The sequence below is a fragment of the Bos javanicus genome, chromosome 14 (assembly GCF_032452875.1).
Source record: "Bos javanicus breed banteng chromosome 14, ARS-OSU_banteng_1.0, whole genome shotgun sequence".
Classification (NCBI taxonomy): domain Eukaryota; kingdom Metazoa; phylum Chordata; class Mammalia; order Artiodactyla; family Bovidae; genus Bos; species Bos javanicus.
In genome coordinates, this window is record NC_083881.1 from 47,718,127 (window position 1) to 47,728,786 (window position 10,660).

General features: G+C 39.5%; 1 protein-coding gene across 1 annotated transcript; it reads right to left on the reverse strand.

The window, feature by feature from the left end:
* Nucleotides 1-2,258: 2,258 nt before the first annotated feature.
* Nucleotides 2,259-9,531, reverse strand: UTP23 (UTP23 small subunit processome component). The gene is made up of 3 exons (XM_061439098.1): nucleotides 9,236-9,531; nucleotides 5,526-5,700; nucleotides 2,259-4,617 (listed from the first exon to the last, which is right to left on the reverse strand). The coding sequence occupies exons 1-3, from the start codon at nucleotides 9,421-9,423 to the stop codon at nucleotides 4,234-4,236; spliced, it is 747 nt and encodes a 248-aa protein (XP_061295082.1). The 5' UTR covers nucleotides 9,424-9,531; the 3' UTR covers nucleotides 2,259-4,233.
* Between the last annotated feature and the right edge of the window lie 1,129 nt (nucleotides 9,532-10,660).

Here is a 10,660-nt window from a genome sequence, read left to right on the forward strand (position 1 = left end):
GAAAGAAAATACTCATAGCTGTTAGAGGCACAATTTATGTAACTGGTCACAAGGTCATATTTGATATTTTAAACTTCCATTATTATATTAGTTGTTTTGCTACATAACAAACTATTGCAAAATTTATTTGCTTACAACAGCAAACATGTATTTCACATAGTTTCCATGGGTTAAGAACTCATGAGTGACTTAACTGAGTGGTCCTGCCTCACATGAAATCAGCCAAGATGTTAGCTGAGGGCTTCCCTGATGGCTCAGTGTTAAAGAATCTGCCTGCCAATAAAGGAGACACGGGTTCAGTCCCTGATCTGGGAAGATCCCACATGCCGTGAAGCAACTAAGCCCACGTGCACCACAACTACTGAGCCTGAGAACTCTAGTGCCTGTGCTCAGTAACGAGAAAAGCCACTGTAATGAGAAGCCTGCGTGCAACGATCAAAACCCAGTGCAGCCAAACAAAAATAAATGTTTAAAAAAAGAAGCCCCCAAATGACCTGGTGGCAGTCTCATCTTCCAAATTAATGGAATTATTGTTCTTCCCTTGGTAGAAGCATTTCTCCTTTGGGTACTAGACCCCCCCAAGCCAGCAAAGCTCAAAGTTTGAGGGCAATTAAAAATTCTGAGTGGGTTATAAAACATAATAGTAAGAGGAAGTACTCCGACTTCCATTCTTTAATTTCTGGACCCATATATTCTAGCTATGGAAGTGACACACCATATGTTGACCTCTGGTTCAAATCTTATACTGTGTCTTGTAAGATATTCTTCTAAGAGAATATCCATCCTTTCAAAGTCTTGTCTCCAAAATAGCATTACTTACATAATGACATATTAGAACAAGACCACTTAATACCACAAATTCCTTGATCAGAAGCAGTGTTGACAGAATACCACGTTGGCAAATAAGGCATTTTGTTAAGTGATACTGACATAAGCATAATGGGAAAGAAAAGAAGATTCATATATAGAATAGGCTCTATTCCATTAAGGATAAATTTCTACTCCATCCATGATGGAAAGGATCCAGTGTAATCAACCTGCCACCAGGCAGCTATGACTGGTTCCTTTTAGAAACGGCTGTAGCGCTTTGAAAATACAGGGAATATAGAATCTGAAATCTGGCAAACTTCAGAGAATGCAAAAGCACATGTATTTTATCCCCAACAACACAAGTTGCTAACCTGTAAAGAGGTTCTTAACATTTTCTTTTCCAAACCACAAAATGGATTATATGTGCGTACTCCTATGGCCCACCACTTCCTTCTCTAATTTGTACAGAGAAATAAAGCAAGTAGCACTAGCAATTTTCAGGTGGTGGCAATGGGTAATATTCACTGAAGAACTAGTACAAAGATATGAGATCCTTTTGTTACATTTAGAGTAAACTTTGCCAAGAAAAAATACATATGACTAATCAAAGTTTTAAGATATTAAATGTTTTATAATGCATTGTACTTTTTATATTTTAAAAATTACTATTTTATAAAAATGACTTGACTTTCCCAGCTCACCAACCCACTCCAGTACTCTTGCCTGGAAACTCCCATGGACGGAGGAGCCTGGTAGGCTGCAGTCCATGGAGTTGCTAAGGGTCGGACACGACCGAGCAACCTCACTTTCACTTTTCACTTTCATGCATTGGAGAAGGAAATGGCAACCCACTCTGGAGAATCCCAGGGACGGGGGAGCCTGGTGGGCTGCCATCTATGGCGTCACAGAGTTGGATACGACTGGAGCAACTTAGCAGCAATCAAAATTTTAAGATATTAAATGTTTTATAATGCATAGTACTTTTTATATTTTAAAAATTACCATTCATTAAAAATGACTTGACTTTCCCAGCTCACCAGTTCTATTAATAGGCAATCAAACCTTGTTAAAAAGAAAAATACCTAAAATTTATGCATTTGAGAACGTTGAAACAAGTATTATCAGTGTGCATTTCACTTGCTTTATCAGTTTGTCTACATTTAGTAATCTCAACTCTTGTCATTACTGACAAATGTTTTCTCCTCACAAAACTATAGAACTATATTCACCTTTTTCTAGTACTTTCTCTTTCCTTTTAAAAAAAATGTTCCCACATAAACAATTTAAACAGAATCATGAAATGACAACAGAAAACACTCACCTGGCTTGAGAGGTAATACAGCCTATGTGGTGCTCCTGGTGTAAAGCTAAAATTCCACTTTCCATCAAAAAAGCATCTCTGAATTCAACTTAGAATATTTCTATAGGAATAAATTTGAATTGTCTCATATTTTTAAAGTCATTTATTTTAGCCATGAATAAGAACTTATTCATGAAGTACTTCATACATGATCATGATATTATAAGGATACAGATTAAGAACCACTATTTGAAGGTATCACAGACTCTTAAGTCAGGAACTACTGATTAATCTAAGAACTTCATACTTCAATCTTACAGTGTAAAAACATTTTAATTTTGGCCTGATTGATGATTGAAACAATTTGGGAGGGGCCTAAAAAAGAAAAGTTAGATTATTCAATTCCTAATTGAACTATTAAGACATTTTAAAAACAATATTTAAAGCCAATCTGAGACAGTATTATTCCAAGAATGGAAGAGAATTCTTGTCATTGAAGTTAACATGTATACCTGAAAGAAAATCATCCTCTCCACTGGACAAATGGAACTCAAAATGAGTAAAGGGATTTTTCCCCCTAGGGTCTTATAAACAATTAGGAATAGAGAATTCTTTATCTTGCTAGATTATTGGTACAATAAATATAGGTTTAGACACACTGGTTGAGCCTCAAAAAATGTACCTCCTGCACACTCTATGCTCCACCACAGAAGAGGAAACCAAGAAGGAAGAATCTAGGCTACAGAATAGATTCTCTGGATAAGGACAGGAAATACCTAGGTGATAGCTGAGGAATATACCTGGCAGAAAATGTTTCCACATTGGAGGTCAGAGAGCTGGCTCCAGAAGTATCACCAGGGGAAAGAAATTACCTGATATTATGGTTTTTCCAGTAGTCATATATACACATGAGAGCTGGACCATAGAGAAGCTGAGCACCAAAGAACTACACCCGTGGCAGATTCATGTTGATGTATGGAAAAACCAATACAATATTGTAAAGTAATTAGCCTCTAATATTAATAAATAAATTTATATTAAAAAGATACTTTCTAATCATGGTGCTGGAAAAGACTCTTCAGAGTCCGTTGGACTGCAAGATCAAACCAGTCAATCCTAAGGGAAATCAACTCTGAATATTCATTGGAAGGACTGATGCTGAAGTTGAAGCTCCAATACTTTGGCCACCTGATGAGAAGAGCCAATTCATTGGAAAAGACCCTGATGCTGGGAAAGATCACAGGCAAAAGAAGTGGGAGGCAGAGGGTGAGATGATCAGATAGCATCACGGACTCAGTGAACACCAATTTAAGCAAATTCCAGGAGATAGTGAAGGGCAAAAGAGCCTGGTGTTCTGCAGTCCATGGGGTTGCAAAGAGTCAGACATGACTTAGCAACTGAATAACAACAATCATATAAAAAATTATGAGATCCTTTCCAGAATTATTGAATATGGCAAGATCAAGTCAGATGCTAGAAGAAAATAAGCCCATTATTAACTTCTGAAATAACAAAAAAAGTAATATAAGAAATAACGTCAACCACAGCATGCTACTTGGTTCAGTAGTAAATTAAGTTGGTAGTCTTCATAATGAAAATACTGAATTTGGGATGTAAAAATACTGAAATATTAATATACTAGAAAAATGGTTAAGTAAAATAAGCAAAATTTTCACTCTTTCTAGTAGAAATTTAATAAATAATCAGCAGATCAAAAGATAGCAACATATTCATATTATTTGGAAACATAAAGGTAAATTCTACAACCACTATATAAGTTGCAAGAGTAAGTTGCTTCTGTGAACATGAAAGAAGGATGAGAAGGATTACCTCTTTTTTAGTCACAAGCATTTTGGTACTATAAACCATCTCCACATAATGTTGGAGGGTGGGGGACAGCACTAAGACAGAAAAAGATTAACAGTTTTACATTTAAAAAAAAAACCCTCTAAGTTCTGTAAGAAAAGTAAAAATGATTACACCTAAATACATCCACTGGTTTTTAAAAAATAATTTTATAAAGGCTTGTGGGTCAATATTCATTTATAAAAATAAGTACTTTCAGTTTCTAAAAGAAATTTATTTTCATATTTGAAAGTCTTTAAAAGTAACCAAAGGACTTATTACCCTTCTGCATTCTGCTTCTCAGAAAGTACTTTTGAGGTAGATCTGTTTCGGATTCTTTTTCTTTTCCTTTTCTTTTCCGAGGCAGATGAGTTCGTATCCTGTGTTTTTTTCTTTTTCTTCAAACAGCTAAGAGGATTGGGGCCACTTACTTTCTTGCGCTTTTTTCTTCTTCTCTGTTCTGGGTCTTTTACTAAACCCTGTTCCTCTTTGAGTTGCCTGATACTCTGTTTCTCATGCACTGAGACAAGCTGACCGGACTCTACTGCTTTAACAAACGCGATCGTTTTGGGAGAAGGTTTGTCCAAGACTATAGTGTTCTGAATAATAAACATGAGAGGAATTCCAGGCTTTTTCTTTACTTTCATAGACAAATTCTGATCCTATTAAAGAGAAAAATAGAATTATTTAGTTCAAATATAATAATTAGATACCTTAAATAGATTTCTAAGAACTTAAAGAGGACTATACTAAAAATAAAAGATCACCGGTTTTACTTCTCAAATCAGTATGTCCCCCTAACGGTAGTATATTTTATGACAAAAGAAGAAAAACATAAAAACTGAGCACAGTTAAGCACCAACAATGTGAACTGGAATTATCAATATTCTATACTGATCAATATTCTAAGACCACTAATTTTCTAGGACCTCAAAATACAAACTAATGCAACGGTAAATATGTTAAGTGATATCCATCATTCCTACTCTGATACATGTTTCAAGAATGCTCACAGAGATCGAAAGAATAGAAATAAAGTAGGAACTAGCTGACTCAGATTCTTCACTTAGCTCTGCCTCTAACTGTGTAATTTTAATATTCCACAAGCATATTTAAGGAAATCTGTACGTATGTGAACTTATTAATATTCACCCAGAGAGTCTCTCCTCCCCTGCATCCCAGTCTTTAAAAGCCTGAAAGAGTTCCATACTGGTGGTATGGTCTTAAATAATATGAAACACAACTTTCTGAATATATGTATTCATATGTAAATATGAATACACATGAATATATAAATACATATATACATAAATAGTATGAAATATAGACACATGAAAAAACATGTATAAACATAAAATGTAAAATCTTTGCTCTACTTACTTTCCTTTTAAGAGCCCTAAAACATATCATCACATCTCTATGTCAATAATTTTTTATTTAAAAGGATATTTTAGTAATGAAGAAGAAAACCATTATGCTTAATCCATCTAATTTCTTCTAATGACAAATAGCTCCACATAAAGTATAAACAGAGATGATTAAAACTGACTCTGGTTTTAAAACGTGTCACCTGTGTTGCCAGGAAATAATGGTGAGGATTTCCATCTTCCACCATGGAAAGCAGACATTCTGATCCACTCACTGCATTCTTGAAATGGGGACAATTTCGAACCTGGCATTTCTGAGCAATTAGCTTTGCCCCATATAAGTCCTTTCCCAATGTTTCCAACTCTTTTAACACACATCTGGAAAATAAAATGTTATTAGCAGCTCACAATTATAACAGATGCATATCAGTTATTCACATAAAGCAAGTATAAAAAACAATCTCAGTTCTTTTTCAAAAACTACAAGCCATACAGTAACCATTTCACTCTCAAAAGACCTGGAAAAATGCATACACCAAGTAGAAGGAACTTAATGAATAGCCGAAATGTACTGAGCATTTATCATATGCAGGCAGCATGCTAACTGCTCTTGACATAAATTCTCCCTTATCTCAAAACAGCCCTACAAAGTCGGGCAGCTTCCTTTAAAATTATCCTTATTTTAGAACAGCTCATTCTGGGAGATTTCAAGTAACATGCCCAAATTCAAACAACTAAAAGTGGTAGAGTGAAATGTGAATCTAAGTAGTTTGACAACAGATGCCCCAACCAGAGTGCTAAAGGCTTCTGTTTCAAGTACAAATCGATAAACCTTTAAAGTATTTTCAGCTCAGAAAAGTAAACATTCTCAACTCACCAGCTTGTTTAAAAGCAATCACAACTTTCTTTCACTTTGCATTTTCATATTAAGGTGCTGTTTTTCAAACTGTTACCAATGTGTGTGTGCTCAGTGATTCAGTCATGTCCAACTCACCCATGGACTATAGCTCACCAGGCTCCTGTGTCCATAGAATTTTCCAGGCAAAAATACTGGAGTGGGTTGCCATTTCCTACTTCAGAGGATCGTCCTAACCCAGGGGTTGAACCTGAGTCTCCTGCACTGGCAGACGGATTCTTCACAACTTTACCACCTGGGAAGCCTAATTTCTCATCCACAAATCTGAACCTCTTATGGAGGAGTCAAATATTAGCATTTTAATAAGATCCTCAGGTACTTCCTCTATCCCACTTAAAAATTATGAGAAATAGTGAGTCGAAAGGTTCTTCAACCTGAGCCAACCCTTGCCTGTCTCTACCTTGCCTCATCCCTTTATCATCCCATTAGTTTATTTGTTTGAAGAGATTTTGCTTTCTACAGTTACCCATTTTGAATGCTATTCTGAATTTCAGGAGTAAATTGGCAAACATTTACTGAATATTTCCCATGGATGGCCTACCATCAGCTCTTCATCAAATTCACTATGTCTAAAATCAAACTACTTTCCTGTCTCCAAACTTCTCCAGGGCTTGCTAATGCTTTGAATTTATTATCTTCTCAGATACCTTGTTTAGAAATCCGAAATCCTATTTGATCTTCGCTTTCTCACTCCCACCTCTACCCTGTCCCATAGGTGGGTAGTTCTATCTCAGCTTGGTATTTACTTCTGTGACATCTCCTTGTAAAACCCTGGGGTTCCTGCCTTTCCTCTCTCCCATTAGTTCTTGACTAGACAACCAAAAAATGGGTTTACCTGTTTTCATTCTCTTGCTTCTCCAACTCACCCCTTACATAGCTGCAGTTATCTTTTCTAGAAGATATTTATCATGTCTAATGCATTTACCTCTTGACACACACCAAGAATTAACAGAACAATATGCTTTAAAATAACCTATCAATAAGGTTAAGGGGGGGTGGGGGAAATAAATGAGTAAGAATAGTCATGTCAATAACTGCAAAAGCTGGGTGGTAGATATTTTGTCATGCTATTCTATTTTTGTGCATGAAATATTCCAGAAGTTCAGAAGCTAAATTCTTTATGGGGAAAAATGGAGCAAAATATAATTTCACCCACTACTTTTCAAACACATGTATATTACAGACTGTATTAAAAATATTAATATTTATGACAGACAGAGCTAAATGGACAAGGTTTGTAGACAAAAGAAATCAACTCTGGAGCACAGGCCATTAGGATCTGGCAGTCCTGAAGGAAAAGGGGATCAAAAATTAAGGATATCTATGTCCCATCTGAAGCTCTCTAACTGGATGAAATCTGTATGAAGTTCTGAATACAGAAAGCTGTTTATGGAGTACTATTAGGTGAGAAGCGGAGAAGGCAATGGCACCCCACTCCAGTACTCTTGCCTGGAAAATCCCACGGACAGAGGAGCCTGGTAGGCTGCAGTCCATGGGGTTGCTAAGAGTCGGACACAACTGAACGACTTCACTTTCTCTTTTCACTTTCATGCACTGGAGAAGGAAATGGCAACCCACTCCACTCTTCTTGCCTGGAGAATCCCCCGAACGGGGAAGCCTGGGGGGCTGCCGTCTATGGGGTCACACAGAGTCGGACACGACTGAAGTGACTTAGCATAGCATAGCATTAGGTGAGAAGGGCAGGCCATTAATATCATACGCAGAGTAAGAGCCCATTCTTATGTGTGTGTGTGCAAAGAACTGGATGAATGACAGTAGTAAGTCACTGGTGTGGTCTTATAGTCATTTAAAATTTCTTTTTTCACTTTTTAAAGGAAATATTCTACAAACGAAAAAAAAAACTACTATGTTTATGAATAGTAGTTCTTTGTTATGCAGCCTCTATCTTCTTCCCAGCTTCTTTCCTGAGTATACACTGTGCTCTAACCTCTTTCCCTTTCATTTCACAACTTCACTCCTTCGTTCAAGAGTTCTACAAGGGATCTTTCACTCAAAAAATGTCCTTCCCTTCAGAACTGAACTGTGACTGAGCTCAAGTCACTTCCTCTATGAAACCTTCCTTGATTCCACCCTCTCTCTAAACAACCCCACATGGTTTCATCTTACATGCTCCCACACTTTGAGGAAATGGGGAAACTACACTTGGAGTCAAACGTATCAATTAGCGGTTGATTTATGCAACCCACTCCAGTATTCTTGCCTGGAGAATTTCACGGACAGAGAAGCCTGAGAGGATACAGTCCATAGCGTTGCACAGAGTCGGACAGGACTGAACGACTAACACTTTATACACTTAGCTGGCCATTCGGTTTGGGAGATCATCCTGTTCATCCAGTTATCCTCTGGCTAGAGCAGTGCCTGGCATATTGTTGGTGCTCAAAAAAGGCAGCTGAATAAACAGAGGACCTTGCACAAAGTTCTTAACATCGAGTCTGGCCTTATCTTTCTGGGAATCGAAGATGTTACACCATGAGGCAGTTGTGAAGCTTGAAAAATTCTTAAACTGGGAAAAGCTTTGCAAACAACCAGCAACCACTTCGAGAAGATAGGTTTTGAGATACCAATAAACGATCTCCAAATACTATACCTCGTCAGACTTCTATAGCAAATGTATAAGTAGTTACGAGCTTTTTTTTTTTTTTTTTTTTTAACAGATGAGTAATTCTAAGCTCAAGAGATTAAATAACTTGCCGGAATCACAAAACCGGTAGCACTGGGGTCGGAAGCCAGGTTTAACTGCAAAGGACATGCGCTTGTCCTCCAGACTAACGACAAGCAAATACCCCCACGACACTACCATCTGTCTACACGGTAGATACTCGCCCACCCTCCTCCGCGTCCTGGCTGAACGGTCAGCTCCTACTGGGCGGGGCGCTTTGCCCCTGCAGGGCTCGCAATGGATGCCTGCGAGCTGCGGCCCGGCTGCTACCGCACCCGCGGGTCCCCCGCGCCTCCACCCGGACCGTCCAGGCCCACCTGGTGGTGCACAGCTGAGTCTCCGCCATGAGGTAGCGGGGCAACTGCTCTCGCAGCTGGATGCGGCCCCGTAGAGCCGCCTGACAGAAAGTGCCGTCCAGCAGTATCTGGTATGGCTCGCGGACTCCAAAATTATTGCGGAAGAAGCCAAGATGCTTCTTCGCATGTTTCTGCCTAGTGATCTTCATGCCTGGCTTCCCGGACCCAGGCCACCCGACCAGGAGGCAGCTTCGAACCAAAAAACTAACCCACGACCGGCAATATCTATTTCCCCGGAAACAAATACCCTTGGCCCCGGAAGCAAACGCCCTATCTGTCGCCCCGATTTACGTCACACCTAGTCGAGCGCGCGCTTCATCGTGGTGCCCGCGCTCTAAGGGACACGCCCTCGGAGGCGGAGCTTGCACTTAAGCGGGAAAACAACTAGATGTGCGATTAGGAGCGAGCATGCGCAGTCGGGTGTCAGACTAAAAGTACTACACGCTGGTGGCGCTAGTGGTAAAGAACCCGCCTGCCAATGTAGGTGGATGTTAAGGGAGGACGGTTCAATCCCTGGGTCGGGAAGATCCCCTGGAGGAGGACATGGCAACCCACTTCAGATTCTCAAGAATTTGCCTTGAGAATCCCATGGACAGAGGTGGGCTACAGTCCATAAGGTCGCGAAGAGTCGATCACGACTGAAGCGATTTGGCGCCCGCGCACGCGAGCACACACACCCCCTCTTGCGTGTTATTTGGTGCAGCAGCTGAAAAATTGGCGTCATAGTAATCAGTGAAAATATTGAGACTTAATATAGCCTAGGCACTGTTCTAGATAAGTTACTTTGTATTTCCTCCTTTAATGTTCAGTTCAGTTAAGTCGCTTGGTCGTATCCGACTCTTTGCGACCCCATGAAACGCAGCACACCAGGTCTCCCTGTCCATCACCAACTCCCGGAGTTCACCCAAACTCATGTGCATCGAGTCCGTAATGCCATCTAGCCATCTCATCCTTTGTCGTCCCCTTCTCCTCCTGCCCTCAATCTTTCCCAGCGTCAGGGTCTTTTCCAATGAGTCAACTCTTCCCATGAGGTGGCCAAAGTATTGGAGTTTCAGCCTCAGCATCAGTCCAATGAACATCCAGGACTGGTCTCCTTTAGGATGGACTGGTTGGATCTCCTTGCAGTCCAAGGGACTTTCAAGAGTCTTCTCCAACACCACAGTTAAAAAACATCAATTCTTCGGCACTCAGCTTTCTTTATAGTCCAACTCTCACATCCATACATGACCAATGGAAAAACCATAGCCTTGACTAGACGGACCTTTGTTGGCAAAGTAACGTCTCTGCTTTTGAATATGCTATCTAGGTTGGTCATAACTTTCCTTCCAAGGAGTAAGCATCTTTTAATTTCACAGCTGCAATCACCATCTGCTGTGATTTTAGAGC

Excerpts from the sequence above, each read along its gene's own strand:
- UTP23 (XM_061439098.1), bottom strand. The coding sequence starts at position 9,423 with ATGAAGATCACTAGGCAGAAACATGCGAAGAAGCATCTTGGCTTCTTC. Across the intron at positions 5,701-9,235 it reads ACTCAGCTGTGCACCACCAG|ATGTGTGTTAAAAGAGTTGG; the intron begins GTGGGCCTGGAC and ends TTTATTTTCCAG. Across the intron at positions 4,618-5,525 it reads ATTATTTCCTGGCAACACAG|GATCAGAATTTGTCTATGAA; the intron begins GTGACACGTTTT and ends TCTCTTTAATAG.